At 47.4% G+C, this 16838-nt stretch overlaps 1 protein-coding gene across 1 annotated transcript; it reads right to left on the reverse strand.

Moving 5' to 3' along the window:
- Positions 1–614: 614 nt before the first annotated feature.
- On the reverse strand, positions 615–3571 carry Pabpc1l2b (poly(A) binding protein cytoplasmic 1 like 2B). Its single transcript, XM_015990854.3, has one exon. The coding sequence runs from the start codon at positions 2951–2953 to the stop codon at positions 2264–2266; it is 690 nt and encodes a 229-aa protein (XP_015846340.1). The 5' UTR covers positions 2954–3571; the 3' UTR covers positions 615–2263.
- Between the last annotated feature and the right edge of the window lie 13267 nt (positions 3572–16838).

The raw sequence follows: 16838 nt of genomic DNA on the forward strand, positions 1-16838 counted from the left end.
AAAAAAAACCTCAAATAGTGAAAATATCTCAAAATGAAACATATATTTCATCTTATGCTTTTGTAGGTATGTTTGTTTTATGCACACAATCCACATGTTTGAAATTTTATGTTGTCAAACTGTTGAGTGGTATTTTATGTTTACTTAGTGAGGATACTTTAAGTACTTCTATTAATTTAATAAATATATATGATTTAAATAAGTCAAAACAAAATCTCTGATTATTCTGAAAAATTACAGGTATGCAAAAGTAAATGTCATATACACTCCAGAAAATTGACCAGATGTTTAAGACTTCTGGCTCTTGTGTTATTCTGAGGGGAAAATATGACTACCTTGCAAAAAAAAATTGACCTGCCTTTACACTTCAATTTCACTTTGAACAACATTTGATCAGAAAAAACATCTTAAATATAAGGGGAGATTCTTTAGGTTGGACTTAAGAGCACTGATATAGATAAGGAAAAAAGTCACATTAGTTAAAGAAAGAGGAGCAGTGAAAACATAATACATATCCCTGAATCTGTATGTAAATGTTGATGTAGAAGCATGCACACATCTGCAGCCCATCAATTTGGCTCATTCATACATTGGAACACTACACAAGCACAAGATATATTTTAAAAGAATATTTAATGACAATGAAAGGAAGTTCAAGAATATCTATACATCTATGTCTATAATCTATATTATATTTTTATGCATGAAAAAGCAGGTATTGAAATATATATATTAAATACACATATATTTCACATGAAAAACACTGGGCACATACAGATCAGTACAAGTCAAGAAGGCATGGGAGTCATTAGGACTGATTGCTGATAGCATTCAATTTCTTAGGTTAAATCATCTACTTAGAGATTTTTTTTTTCCTGCAACATAGCTGATGTATTTTTCTGGCAAGAGGGAAAAGGAAAGGAAGCAGGAATGCAGAAAAGGGGTGATTAACAGCTTTCAATTCCAGTGAAATAACGACAGTGAAATACCATTTGCAGCTCATGACGCTGCACGCATTTGCAGCTCATGAAGCTGCACGCGCGCGCTCCTACACACACACACACACACACACACACACACACACACACACACACACACGAGTTACAGTGGACCATGAGACTGTGCAAGGGAGATGGGCATACTCGGTTCTTTTTTTTTTTTCTTTTTACTAGCTGCACTGGCTGGCTGGCACAAATACAAACTGGTACAATGCTTATGAAAGGGAAGCCTTTTGGCAACACACAGGGGAAGTCTTTGAAACGTCTATATGTGGTTGCTGCAAGTCCACAGTTAAGGAGAGACCATCCAGGATGCTAGCCTAGATTTGGCTCGACAAGGAAGGATTCGCTCATCAGGGCACGCAGTGTTGGTTTTTTAAACACAGGGAAAGAACTAGGCACCACCTGAATGTCCAACAATGCGGGAATGATTACAGAAATGTTAAGGTCCATGGATACACAGGAGCACTCTGCAGGCACTGAAGATGACGTTCCATAAGCCTGTTGAATAGCATGGAAAGAAGTTCAACGCGTTGACTTGTGTTTGGTTTTAGTCGCTGAAAAAAGCAGGTTAAGAAACACCACGTACATGAACCACTCTACAAGAATATGTTAAAAGGGAAGGTGGGTCTGGGATGAGAGGGGGAGAAAGGGGTAGCAGAGAGCCTGGAAAAACAGCACACCAAAGAAGGTAAAAGAGGTTCTCTCTGAGTATTAGGATGATGGGAAGCAATTGCACTCTTGGTTCTTTCTCCCACATCAGACAGACTTCCTTCTCCTTCCAGATATTTCTACCACGGAATTGCATCACCTGTGCAGTAAACAAAGAGACAGAGAACGCTTTTAAGAATCAGACTGACCACAGGGAGAAGAGGCAGCCTTTAACCTCTCAAATGGCACAGATTAGTGGGATTATTGGGGCAGGGGAGCTTTCTGGAGGTGGGGAGAAAGAGAGGGAGAGGACAGAAGCAGCTGGAGGGGGAGGGGCGGAGAGCAGAGAGGGGATGGGGCAGCTAGCTGGCGCTGGCAGGGGAGGGGGGAAGAGGAGGAGAGGGGAGGGAGAGAGGGCAGGAGAGGGGGAGAAGGAAAGAGGGAAGGGGAGGGGGAGGGAAGAAGGGAGGGGGAAGGGGTGAAGAAGGAGGAAGAGGGAGAGAGAAACCTGCACTCCCAATACAATACACTGCTGGTGGGTTGGGGTGGGGTGGGGGGCTGTAAACGGGGTGGGAGCCAAGATTTGGCTCTACTGGCTGGGGCCTGGGATGTCTTCATCGAAAGGTGGCCTCGTCATCGGAGTCATCATCGAAAGCCCTGAAGTCAGCACTGGTGGACTGGCGGGCCCAGGCTTCTTCCCTTTCGGCCTCTCTCTCCTTGTGGGACTTGAACCTCCCCACGAAAATCTTGCGGTAGTTCAGGAACATTCCATTCAGCGCATCTATGGCCCGCTCGGCCGACTCCTGCTTCTGGAAGTGCACGAACCCGTAGCCCTTGGGCCCCTTCTCGTCACAGGCCACCTTGCAGGACAGGATGTTGCCAAAGGCCGAGAAGATGTTGTACAGCGCCTTGTTGTCGATGGTCTTGCCCAAGTTCTTGATGAAGACGTTGCCCACCCCGCTCTTGCGGAGCGACGGGTCCCTCTGGGACCACATGATGCGCACCGGCCTGCCATTGATAACGTCAAAGTTCAGGGTCTCCAGGGCCCGCTTGGCATCCAGCTCTTCCTGGTAGTTGACATATGCGTAGCCCAGGGAGCGCCGGGTGATCTTGTCCCTGCAAATGCGGATGGACACGATGGGCCCGGCGGGGCTGAACTTCTCGTACAGCATGGACTCGGTCACGTCGGGGTGCAGGTCGCCCACGTAGAGCGAGGCCGTGGGAAAGTCTGGGCGTCTGTCGGAGGCCCCTGCCGCCGCCTCTTCCTCTTCTGCAGCCAAGGCCGCCGCCAGCTCCTCATCCATGTCCACCCTCCCGTAGGAAGGCGACGCAGCAGCCTCCGCAGCGGCGCCCCGGGCCTCCCGGAGGCTGGCCTCCGCCAGGCTGGCCTCGGTGGCTGCCACCGCCGCCGCCTTCTTCCCCGCCAGGGCCACCGCCTCCCCCAGGCTGGCCTCCACCGCGGCCGCCGAGGCCTCGGCCTCCACCTCAGCCTCCACCTCTGCTTCCACCTCCGCCACGGAGGCCTCCGCCACCGCCTCCGCCACGGTCGCCGCCGCAGCCTCCGCCGCCGCCGCAGCCGCCGCTGCAGCGACCTCCGCCGCCACCGTCGCCGCGGTCGCCACGGTCGCCACGGTCACCGCTGCCGCCGGGCCGCTGCCGCGACCTCCCTTCCCGCGAACTGAGGGGGCGGAGAGGCGGCGAGGGCCGGTGGGCGCCGGAACCCGGGCCGGGGGCTGGCGCGGGAGCTGCGGGCAGGGAGTCCGGGCTGGCGGAGCAGGCGGGACCGAGTCACCCGGGCTGGCGAGCGCCGGCCGGTAGCGCGCAGAGCCCGGTCTCCGCAGCAGCAGCCGCCGCCGCCGCCGCCGCCGCCGCTCGCTCGTGGGCTGGCTGGCTGGCTGGCGTGCGGGGCGCGGGCGGGAGGGCGGCGTGTGGTGGGGGGCGGGGGTGTTGGCGTCTGTGGTCCGGGCAGCTGGGAAGGCTTCTGTCTCTTTGGTTCCCCCTGTGGCTGCTGCGGGGCTGCGGGGCTGCGGGGGCGGGGAGCAGTTGGGGTGGGGGTACCAGTGCGCAGCCTCTGAGGCGCCCACGCGTTTGGGAAGAGGATGCCAGGGACGGGACTGTGCTCTGGACCGAAGGAATTCGGGTTCCGTGTCTTCTGCTGGCCCGGGGGGGGGGGGTGGGGGTGGGGGCGGGGGGGGCTTGTTTTCTGTCCCCAGCACCCTAAGGGAAGGTTGTCATGAATCAAGTGGGTGGGTGGCCTCGAAGCTAGGCTAGCCCTGGCTGATGGAGCCTAGAAGCAGTATTCCAACATCCGGGGTGGGATGGTGGTGGTGGTGGTGTCTCAAACCCTGGGAAAAAAGCACACACACACACACACACACACACACACACACACACACACACACACACACGGGAGGGGGGGGCAAGAGCATTCTCTCTAGTGTCTGTGTGTATTTGTGGGTGCATGTATTTCTCTGTGTGTCTCTCTGTCTCTCTCACAAACTCACACACACATACACACAGGAGCAAGAGCATTCTCTCGTGTGTTGTGTGTGTGTGTGTATTTCCTTGTGTGTCTCTGTCATGTCTCTCTCACAGGCTCACAGAGGCATGAGAGCATGCGCTGTCTATCTCTGTTGCTCTCACACAACACACACACACACACACACACACACTCCCTCATTCACGTCACCACCACCACTGGCACCCAGGAAAGCATGAGTCTTCCCAGCTCCCCACGCAGCCTGCTGAGCCATTTTCTGAGTAGGCTCCCCCTTCCCACCCCCCACCCCACTCGGCAACATTTCCAAAGGAGAGAATGAAGAATACATGCTCATTCATAACGCCCTGCCACAAATACTCTACATGGAGCCTGTGCCAGTCCCTGGGGATGCAGGCATCTAGAAGACAGAGGAATATGAGCTGCCTTCCAGCTTCTCCTGGGGAGCAGAGAGCCTGGACTGGAAACTGTACCCTACTCCACCCCCAGCCTCTCCATGATTGTACCCCGGCCCCTGGACTACTGTGAACCTGGGGTTCTGCAGAGCCTCAACTCCCACGTGGCACGTGAAAATCAAGAGCACCTTGTCTCTAGGGCAGCATCCCTCAATGGTAAGTTAAAGAAAGTCAAAGTGGGAGGGGTGGCTGGGGGCGGGGCCGGAGCTGAGAAGGGCCTGGCCCAGAGCCAGGTGCTTGTTCACTCTCAGCCTATGCCCTTTAGGTGCTGAGGTCCCTGACTAGGACCAAGAAGTGCCCATCTCTGCCCAGAAGGCAAATGAGAACAGGGCCTGGAATCTCTCTTGAGGGTGAGATGCAGAGTCCACACTCACCAGCCAGGGCTTCTGGCACAGGGGCTGGAAGTGTGGAAAGGGGACTCTGTATGTTACTGGTGTGGGGAGGGCAATGCCAGCACACAGAGCTAACTGCTGAGGGCACAGGCAAGCTGGCAACATGCAGAGTGTAGACCCAAACGGACTGGAGTCCCGAGTCCAGAAAGGAGGACCAGATGTTCAGAGTTCTGGAAGGAATCAGGGGAAGCTGTGTTGAAGAGGGGATGCCAAGTGGGTTGTGAAAGGGAGGTCGAACTGCCCCATGCCTAGGCGGGAGGGAAGGGATCCAGCAAAGGAATCACTCTGTGCCCCAAGATCTGTGCTGTGGCAGGACCCACATGGTCACTGGTGCTCTACCAGTGACCTAAAGTCTGCAGGGCCATAGGGTGGAAGGTCTCTAGGACATACATGGATGGGCTTGCTCACAACTCAGCATGGGCAAGGAAAGGGTGATGTCACCAAAATGACAGACAGTGATTTGAACATCAGTGTGCATACAAGTGTGGGTGCCCCCCCCAAATCTGTGGTAGAACGTAAAGAAAACTGTCAGACGGAACTAGTTCCCATAGAGTTTGAACAAACTTTCCCTCTGTCTGCACTGCCATTTCAGAAACAGGGGTCCCATGCTGGCCAGAAACCAAGGGCATCGGATAGGTTACAGAAATTAAAATGCCCAACCACGGTGCCTTTCCTCAAGACTTCTAGACTCCACCTACAGTAACTCAAGATGCCCCTCTACGTAGCAGAATTGCCCCCCAGAAGACTGAGTTGTTCTGTTTTTAAACTTTTGTTATTTTATTGGAATGTAGTGACAAACAAAAAGTATCGGGTGTCACCTTGATTTCTTCATACAGGTGTCATCGCCCCCTACCCCACCCCATACACAGTTTTGCATCTTGGATACACAGTTGCAGAAAAAATGGTGTTTGTCTGAGTCTGATGCACAAATATCTCTGTGGTGTGTAGAGTTAGAGTCTTTTGTGTCTGTGACCAAGAGTCGCAGAGCTGGGTCCTAGGGTAGTTCAATGGCTGTTTTGTGAGGAATCGCCACACTCATTCCCATCATGGTTCCCCGAGTTCACACTCTGTTCCCCTTTCCCTGTATCCTCATTATGATTTGTCCTTTGTTTATTTCACAGTGGCCATGCTGACTTGGGTCAGATGGGCTACAGCAGGCTTTGTATGTGATTTCCCTCTGGCTGAGGAAGTTGAGTACTGTTTCGAGTATTAATTAGCCATTTGTACTTAGCATCATATCAGGTCTGTGGGATCAGACGATGGTGACCATGGAATATTACATGCCATCACATGGACCTGAAACAGCACCCCAGTTTGCCTTGTTTATACAAGGCTTTCTCTAATGGCAGAACCCACACAGGATAGGACAACAGGAACTTGAGAACGGGACATAGTCCCTGTGGGCCATGAGGCAGGACTTTCCATCTCTGCCTGAGAAGCTGGGACACAGATAGGATCCCTGCCCTCTGGAAAAGCCCAGCTCTCTGCACCTAGCAGAGCTTGTCCCAGTAGAGGCAAGGGTCAGGAACCTAGGGCTTGGGAGTCAGGTGCAACCCCTAGTGGTCTGGGGTGGGATGCTGGCAGGCAGAAGGGACAGATGAGCCTTGCCTCACCTTGTCAGGTGTCTATCCAAGAGGGGCAGCATGGGAAAAGCCATGATTGCTAGGTGGGGCTTGATGATAAGACGGTGTGGTGTGGCCACAGCAGAGGATCTTCTCTTCAGGGGAGCAGGAGACCCATGAGAAGGAACAGCAATGGGAGGATAACCACAGGGCCAGGCTTCCACAAGCTCCTACTCTGCCTTTGTAGATCACTGACCCACACATGTCAGTGCCATGGCTGGAGAAACGGCTGCAGAGGACTGTCACCAGTGTCTGCAAATCTGTCCCGGAGACAGTCCTTAAGATCCCCAACCACAGTAACGGGACCGGTACAGTGACTACTTAAGATCCCCAACCACAGTAAGGAGACAGGTACAGTGACAAGGACAAGAGCTGGAGACTCTGTCTCAGTCATTTCTCTGCAGCCTCCATAAAGTCCCACATTCTTTTCGACACTTCTTGAGTGCTCATCCCACCTGTAAGCAGAAGTGTTCAGAATACTAAGCACTGTGACAGGGCTAAAGACAAAGAGCCCCGTGCAGTGTCCCTGGAGGGAGGACAGGCCTTTCAAATGGGAGGAAGGGCCCCTGATGCCCCTCATTTCATGATTCACAAGGATTCCTGAAGAGCCAGGTTGGCTACGGTGTCCTCCTCTAGGCAGGCTGTCCCTGTACTCAGCGAGATTGTTCTCCACTGAGAATGTGACCATAGACTTGTCAGAAAACGTGAAATATGATGAAGGAAGAGGCAAAAGAAGATGATTGGTGGCACACTGTTCTAAGGTCCAGGAGGCTGCAGAGGAGCACCATGGAGCCCAGGGAAGGCTTCTCTGAAGATAATGAGCTACCAGTGTTGCATGGAAAACCTGCCCAGCAGACAGAGCTATAATGCACCAGGTCACTATGGCAGAAGCCTCCGGTGCTAGTGGAACCTACATGGAGCCTGCCATCCATAGAGCCTGGAGCTTAGTGTAACAGGGGGAAGAAGGAAGGAACTAGGGAGGAGGGGCCAGGGGTGAGCAGCTCTCCCCATCAAGTCTTGTTCACACTGGTGTGGGGAAGGAGGAAGATCCGTCAGACTAGGCAGTGTCTAGGGCCACACCGACTCATCTCTCTCTCTCTCTCTCTCTCTCTCTCTCTCTCTCTCTCTCTCTCTCTCTCTCTCTCTCTCTCTCTCTCTCTCTCTGGCTGCTGTGTGTGGGCAGTTTTGCTGATGTGGAGGGCACAAAGATAAGCAGGGAGCCAAGTTGCTATGGGCCTGCCTCCTGACAGTCTTTCCCCATGAGACTGCAGTATGTTGTTCAGACTGAAGCAGAGTCTGTGGGCTAATGCATGGATTCCCAAGGAATTTTACAGTAAAGGAGGCAGCATGCACTAGTGTCTTAAAGGGAGTCACTGACCAAACCTCAGAAGTGCCGGACAGTATTTGTGAGTGATGGGTCAGTCCACAACACTGTGCCTTCCTCTTCTTTGTGACTCCCCCATCAGTCTTCTCCAAAGGATAATGGATAGCGAGCATTGGTCCAAGGATGAAGGTGAAACAGTGTTGGAAAGGCATCGCCGTATCCTCCCTCTCCATATGTACCTGGAGACACCATGTCGTGTCTAGGCAGTTTCTGTGGCCACCGACTATCAAATGCCAGGGGAACTCTTAAACTCTACTGCCCTTGTGTTCCCTGCATCCCCACCATAGTCTTCTAACAGGCCACTCCTTTCCTCCAAATTCCCAGCTCGACTCAGTGGCCAGATTCATCTGTAAAGGTGAATAATTACATCCTTGGCCTGGCCTTAAATGGTCAGAATGGCTGCCTGTTGCACTTTGACTCAGTGCAAACTTCTTGGCAAGGCTGAAATATGATGAACCCTTGCCAAAGGACCCCCTTCTGTCCTCTCAATACCCTGTCCAACTTGAGCTCTGGGAGAATCCCATGACACTGCTCTCGGCTGTGAGCCCTGCTCTTCCTGAGGGCTCCCACCTTCTTGAAATAGTAGACAACTTTTTAAAATTAGATTGTTACAGCGAGTCTCAGAATACGTGCTCAGGCACCTGTCAGTCAGAACAGAACAACAACAACAAAAACACTTTGTTTTTAAGTCCAGATGTTTTGGTCCTGTGGGATGACAAAAGATAATAGCTAAACAATCAAGTTACTACCCCCTTTGTGACTCTTTGCAGTTCATTCTCCTGGGCTGTTTCTTTATTTTATTCATTTTACATACCAACCACAGATCCCTGCCTCATCCCTCCTCATGCTCCCTGCCCCGCCTAGCCTACCCTGGCCCATCCCTCCTTCCCTCCTCCAAAAGGGTAAGTTTCTCCTATAGGGTTTTCCCATGAGGGGAGGGACAGCTAAGTCTGGTACATTCAGTTGAGGCAGGACCAATCCCCTCCCCCTTCCATCAAGGCTAGCAAGGTGTCCAAACATAGGCAATGGGATCATGCACCTGTTCATCACCGCCAGGGACCCCTCAAACAGAACCAGCTACACCACTGTCTCCCATATTTTGAGGGTCTAGTCCAGTTCCATGCAGGTTCCACAGCTGTCAGTCTAAAGTTCATGAGTTCCCACGAGCTTGGTTCAGTTGTCTCTGTAACTTTACCCATCATCATCTTGATTCCCCTTGCTCACAGAATCCCTCTTCTCTCTTCGACTGGACTCCAGGAACTCAGCCTGGTGCTTGGCTGTGGATCTCTGCATCTGCTTCCATCAGTTACTGGATGAAGGCTCTATGATGACAGTTAGGGTATCCACCAATCTGATTACCAGTGTAGGCCATTTCTCAGACTCTCACCACTAGTGCTAGTTTGTCTAACCTGGGGTCACACTTGTGGATTCCTGGGAATTTCCCTAGCACCAGGTTTCTCCCTTACCCCATAATGTCTCCCTCTCTCAAGGTGTCTCTTTCATTGCTCTCCCACTCCATCCCTCCCCCACCTTGACTATCCTGTTCCCTCATGTTCTCATCCCCCATCGCCTCCTCTCTATTGTCCCCGTCATCCCCAGTTTACTCATGGAGATCTCCTCTGTTTCCCCTTCCCCTTCCCAAGGTGATCCTTAAGTTCCTCTTAGGGTCCTCCTTGTTTCCTAGCTTCTCTGGAGCTGTGGGTTGTAGTCTGGTTACACTTTGCTTTATGTATCTAGTATCCACTTATGAGTGAGTACACACCATGTTTGTCTTTCTGAGTCTGGGGGTGGCTCAGTGGTTAAGAGCACTGACTGATGTTCCAGAGGAACCAGATTCAGTTCCCTGTTCTGTGTTTCATGGAGTGGACCCTGGGTCTCTTCTGGGTGTGTCTATAGTGAGAAGTAAGATCTTGGTCTATCACTATCTAATCTTCCTAATTCTCTTCCTCTTTCTTACCCTCCTCTCTTGTTCTCTCTCTGTCTTCCCTGCTCTACCCCCTCCCTGAGGTTGGAAACCCCTTTGACTCTTTGGTATTGGTCCTGCCTGAGCAGCCAGGGCTCACAAAAGGATGACAGCCTCGGGGTGGACAGAAGATATGAAGAAGCATGTCGTTCTGGCAGCTCTAATGCACTGCTGACCACCTGCCACCTGAGGGCATGGAGAAGACGGACCTGGGAACAAAGCTGACTTGGCGGCAGGATCATAGAGGCTAAGATGGAACCACTGTGCACTTGAGTTCCTTCCTGAAGTTGGAATTTTGGAAACTCTCCAGAAGGATCCTGGCAGTTTCCTTCAGGACGGTCCCTTTGCCCAAACCCTGCTTTGAAACCAACAGCAAAGAGTGATCAGGACTGAGGGTTTTGTCACAGCTTCCCCCGTATTCTTTTTTCTCGGGTAACCAATTCACCTTCCTTCGCATGCTTCCAGGTGTCCCTGGGCCTGTCTGTCATATCCACAGGCAGTTATAGGAGTGATCACTTAACAGTGTACCTCAGATGCAGCAAAGGCCATGGCTTTGGAGAGGTGCTTACCTTGGACATGTTACTGTATGCTCTTTGCTTTTCCTTACCTTTGGAGTCCTGGGCTGTACAAAGAGATATCTATGAGCATGAAAAGTGGTCATGTGCGGCCAATGTTTTTCACCAATGCCTGGCATGCATTCAATGCCCAATACAATAGACTGTTTATTAATCTCATCTCCCTCTCTCCTGAGGATGTCTTGTTCATCTGGTTTTCGAAGCCAATGACTTTTCTTTCTGGCACCACAGGATGTCTGGAACTTTCTCTCTGACCAGGATCAAAATGTCAGCACAGAGGGAGTCTGACCTCCTGCCTTCAGTCCTTGGTCAAGGCCACATTTCACTCCAGGCCACTGCCTGTTTCTCTGGCCTGAACTCACTTAGCTAACCCCCTCTGTGGAACTTTTCCCAACCAGAGCTTCTTTAGGATCCACTGATCCCCCACCCCACCCCAGGGTGTCCAAGGCTTTTGCAAATGAGCATATGAAAGCCTGGTTCTTTTGTCCTCAAGCAAAGCACCCAACAGGTGTGAGCTACCCAGTTGCTCCAAAGAATGTGTATGGGTCAGGAATGTTTCCTGTCTTCTCTTTCAGAATCTCACTGGGACACATCTGGACACACTTCCCAAAAGGTAATGCTTTGCTGCAGTGCAAATGCACTGGGTGCCTTTTGATGCTGCCATGTCATCCTTGCAGCAACATCACCGATGTCTAAGACTATGAAGTGACAGTTCATGGCTTACCAAAGTGTGAGTACTGTAGGTTGTTGTTCATTTCAGGTTCGGGTCTGCCTAACAGACAGATCCTCGACTCTCCCACAGTGTGGTGAGGTCTCAGTCAGTCCAGATGAGGAGCCTTTCTACCTCCTGTCTACCTGTATCGTCCAGAAGGCAGAATGATAGGAGGTGAACTCTCTTGGGAGTGTGTATCTTATTTTTTTCTTTGTCCCGGGATCTTCTGAAAGGTGAGTTTAATTTGGACTCAATGCAACAATCACCAAATACACTTTCTGTATCTGTCTCCTACACATGCAAGTCCTCAGAGAGCAGGCAGACTAATATCATTAAATATTCAGCCTGTAACCAACCGCCTGTGGAACTGGTGTTCATACCATCTCTGCTTTACCTTTGACAACATTTTGGTATCGTGTCATTCAAGCACTGGCCTGAGTGCAGAATCTGGGATATGATTCAACACAAGGCATTCTTGTTCCACTGCTGCTGGTGGAGACCATGTTCTTCTGCTCTGTAGGAACCCATGCTGTCATTACAAAATCACAGCTGCACAGGCAGTTAATGTTTACCAGCCCCCCAGAACCCAGGTATTCTGGGCTACAGAGAACAGAGAGCTGTAGTGTTGTTCTGCTTTTCTGCCCTTACACATCCCCAGTTGGCCCTTTCCATATCTCCTGCTTATGGATCAAGATCCTAGCTCCCAGCTACTGCTCCAGCACCATGCCTGCCTGCCTGCTGCCATGCTCCCCACCATGATGGTCATGGATTCACCCTCTGAAACTGCAAGCAAGCTCTAGTAAACGCTTGCCTAAGTTTTCTTGGTCATGGTGTTTTCTCACTGAAGTAGAAAAGTAATCAACACCCCTCACACACACCTTATTAGTAGCCTGTCTGTATTTCTCATTTGGAAGCCGCTTTCTCTTTGTGAGCCTTTCCTATAGTTTTGCTTGGAGTTCATTCACTTCCCAGAGCTGTGGTTTTCTCATCCTGCCCCTTGTTTGTACCATTTCTAACACAGTTTCTTCTGATGGTGTTGCAGCCCTCAGTCCCCCCTTTTTTCAGAGACAGCAATGGCAGACAATTCCTGCGACTTCCTGTTTCCCCACTGGTTAATGAGTTTCTAGGAGGTTTTTCTTCCCTTGACTTTTTGAGGCTGTATTGAGATGTTTCTGATACACAACAAAATGCTCCTATTTCAAATATGCCACCGGGTAGGTTCGACAAGTGACACCTAGAGTGTTCACTGCAGCTACGAACATGTTCTCAAGCCCTTAGCAATGCTTCCCTCTCCCTCGCCCTGACACTCTTTTCCCTGTCTCTAGGCAAACACAGATACGCTTTTGGGAAATGAGGGCTTCTTTGTATTTTCTGGAATTGCGCACAAATGCTGATTGTCAAATCCTCACAGAGACACACATCCCACAGTGTGGACCTTTTGAAGCATCTGGCTTCTTTCAATCCTAATAGCAATTCATTTTGAGAGTCTCTTATTTTGCTGCCTTCGCCAAGGCTCTGTCTGCTGTCTAGTGTTTTCCTGCTTAGTTACCCAGCAGCTTGTTCATGTGCTCAGCCTCTGATGGACATTTGGAAGTTTCTAAGCTGTGGCTACTTTAAATCTTTAAATCATGCTTTTATGCACATTTGTCTACAAGGCTTATTTGAATTGTACTTGTGTATTCAACAATTCAGAGATCAGCAAGATAGTGTGTAGTTAGTAATATTTCCAGTTTGGGAGTTAGGAGGTAAAGAAGAGGAGTACAGAAATAGCAGATGACTTTGTGTGTAAATTTACCAAAGCCAGATTAACACAATGTTTAAAAAGAAACCAGTAAACAAATATTCTTTTAGAGCATTCATGTGTAAATTCGATACAATTCTAGATACTCAAAATCATCAGTATAATACCATCATACACTATAAAAATGGAATTTCTTCCTTTAATTGACAGTGATGAAGATATGAAAATCATATGTGGAGAAATGGCTTACTGTCTTCCAGAGGACAGAAATTTTTTGCCTACCACCCACATGGTAGGTACGACCTGCCTGTAACCTCAGTTCCAGTAGTTCCAATAACGCCATTTTTCTCCACTGTCTACTGCAGGTGCATATAAACTCACTTAGGCGCACACCTATACACATGAGCAACAAATAAATATTCTTTTAAAATAATATGTCAGTAATATGGGCATTTAGTGAAATCTACTGGCTCTAAATGATACACAATATTCAAAGGTGTAACCTGCTAGTGTAGATCATGAACTAATGTGGGAGCCCATGAAACTGTAGGAAAATATAAAGTATAATTAGCAAATTAGATAAGGCATGGAAATACATAGGGGATCCAATCGCAAATGTTCTACTACTTTTAGATTTTCATAAAAGTTCTAATCTCAAGAAAAACTATATAACCAAAAACTAACTTACTGGGGTTTTCCCAGATTCTGATCTCAGAGAAGAGAATAATCAAATTCAACACATTTTATTTTATATTTTTTAAAAAAGACATAATTGCTTTCCCATCCTAAGGTCAGACATAAAAGCACAGTTTGTGGATGTTAAAAAAAATTGAACAAAACAAATACTAAAGAAGTGCTGAACAAAACCAAATTTTTCCCATAAGACTATCATTTTCAAATCAATAAAAATATCAAGGAGAGCAGGTAGGATGGCTTATTGGGTAAAGAAATTTTCTATATGAGTCTCATGACCTGAATCTGATCCTTGGAATCCTGGTAAAAATTCATGGAGAGAACTGACTCCACAAACTTTTCTCTATCCTCCATGTGCACTTGTGTATCCAAATACATACATCATATACCCATTCACATTAATAAAACCCAAGAAGTAGAAGATATATATTTTTTAAGATGTTTAATTTTATTATATATGTATGAGTGTGTTGTATGTATGTCTGTGTACCACGTATTTGTCTGGTGCCTTCAAAGTTCAGAAGAGGGTGTTGGATCCCCTGGAACTGAAGTTCAGACGAGTGTGAAACTCCCTGTGGGTACTAGGAACTGAACCCAGGTCTGTAGAAGAGCAGCCAGTGCTATTAACTGTTGAATCATCTCTACAGCTCCCAAATATATTATTAACTATATTTTGTATACCGTACATTAGCTTCCTAAAGTTTTTCATCTCACAAAAACAAATTTGTAGCCTTTGATTTATATGTCCTCATCTTTTCCCAATTACCCTAGTAACTTCTTTCCTGCCTATGTTTTAATGCATTTGCTTTTTTTAAAAAACCAGAAGTCATGTTCTTATCACAAGCATGTTAACTTTTTTGAACTATGTGAGATGACAAATATATTAATTGCTTTTCTGTAATAGTCTCTGTCTATGCAAAGAGAAGTTTCCTTGATGAAGGCTGAGGATTGTATACTCATAAAAGTCCCACCAACATGACTGCCTATTCATGAGCTAAACAAGGACAACAGTATACATGCTAAAGTGGATGGGGAAATCCCAGAGGCCTCAACACTACACAGAGAACTACAGACAAATAAAGAATGCTAAGAATGGAAGAAATAGTCTTTCCCAGGGGAGAGCACACCGGTTGGTTATCCAATAAGAAATGGTCAGCCATGAAAACATACATACAAATAATGTTATACAGATTGAACAGGTTACTTATGTGTGTATAAGTGGAAATAAAAAAAGCTGAGAATAGAGATTATAATAGTAATGAAAGAGAATTGGTAATTAAAGAAGTTTTCAACAGAAAAAAATCCCAATAGAGGAAAAAATCCTATATTTGGAATGACTAGAAAACCTACCAAATAACAACAGAGAGCAGTGTATCTGAAACTCTTTCCAAAAATTAAAGAGGAAAAAATATTCCCTAATTCATTATGAATCAAGTATCAGTAAATTCTCATACTTTTATATAGTGTTGACATCTATTTTGAACATAAATTGGACCTTTTAATATGAAGAGTGAAACAGATTCCAATATTCTACACCCTCCCAGTTCTCAGTATGATTGATTCATATACCTGCTTTCTACAGCTGTCTCCTAATGACCACCCGCTTTGGGTTATAACAATACAACATACTTGGTTTATTTTCCTGATCTCCACACCCAACACTGAACAGATAGATATATTGTAGTTACCACCTTGGTAATTTACAAAATTCACAATTCACAAAATTGGTCTCTAATTTCTCTAACCCCATGAAGAAAATTTCCCATAGTGGATTAGGATGTAGTTCAATTGATAGAATATGCAGAAAGCCCTAGGTTTGATCACCATCCTTGCATAAATTGAGGATGGTGGTGCACACCTGTAATCCCAGCACGCGGGTGGTAAAGTAAGGAGGCTCAGAGGACCAAGGTCACCCTTGGCTAATTAGGGATACATTAAGACAGTCACATTAAAATAAAAACCAAGAGTCCATTGCTCTACAAGATGCTGGAGAGTTCAAAGATAAAAATATAAATTCCCCCGAGGAAAGTAAATATGTAAGCATGTTGTGGGATGTCTTTCTGTATGCTGTGAAGGTGTTGCTCTGATTGATTGATAAATAAAACTCTGATTGGCCAGTAGACAGGCAGGAAGTATAGTGTAGGCGGGATAAGGAGAGAGGAGAATCCTGGGAATTGGAAAGCTGAGAGAGGAGACGCTGCCAGCCACTGCCATGAAAAGCAGATGTTAAGATACCGGTAAGCCACGAACCACATGGCAACTTATAGATTAATAGAAGTGGGTTAATTTAAGATATAAGAACTAGATAGCAAGAAGCCTGAGCCACATGGCCATACAGTTTATAAGTAATATAAGTCTCTGTGTGTTTACTTGGGTCTGAGTGGGACTGGAGATAACTCCAGATAGATAGGCAAATATGAAACTATATTGTTTTGACTTCAGTTTGTGGCTCCAATTTGAATTCTATATTTAAGACAAAGACCTAAAATGATTCATCTATATTACAAAGTATGGAATGTGCAATGCATGTTTTGTGGTAGCAATAATATAAGGGGTGTGGAAATGTGAAGGACTAGGGTCTGTATGAGATTAAACTCTTATAAATTTTAAAGAAATTCTTGCAATTTCTAGATGTTTTATGAAATTCCCATGGAAACCACAAAGAATATCTCCATGGAATATAAACAAGAAGAAATGAATGCTGGAGGCATGGCTCAGTTGATAGAGCACTTGCCTGATATGTAAAAGTCTTTGCAAAAAAAAAATCTCAAGATGGCAGAATAGAGACCAACAAGACTTTCCTATGTCCCGACAAATTGGTAGGAAAATACCTGATACGTGATTGCAGACAGAGGTGAGAGACTGGAAAGGCAAGAGAGGGTGACAGTAAACAATAGACAGAAGGGAAACAGACTAAGATCCAGAAATAGCAAATATTAGCTTTGCAAAAGAAAAGTCCAACTTAGAACACTGAATGGAGTAGAAGAAAGAACCCATTTGGGGGCCACAAATAGAAGAAAGGAGGGCAGTATCAAGAAGCAAGCTCCAAGAACCGTGCTTTCTATGAGAGATCTGTGTGGGCCCTGTGAACCAGATGCTTGGACATGACTTGAGAACTGTCCCTCTTGCTCCTAGGCTGGGGTGAAGGAAGGCAC

The sequence above is a fragment of the Peromyscus maniculatus genome, chromosome X, assembly GCF_049852395.1.
Source record: "Peromyscus maniculatus bairdii isolate BWxNUB_F1_BW_parent chromosome X, HU_Pman_BW_mat_3.1, whole genome shotgun sequence".
In the NCBI taxonomy this organism is placed as follows: Eukaryota; Metazoa; Chordata; class Mammalia; order Rodentia; family Cricetidae; genus Peromyscus; species Peromyscus maniculatus.

What these genes read in the sequence shown, in the direction of transcription:
- Pabpc1l2b (XM_015990854.3), bottom strand. Translation starts at nt 2,953, where the DNA reads ATGGATGAGGAGCTGGCGGCGGCCTTGGCTGCAGAAGAGGAAGAGGCG.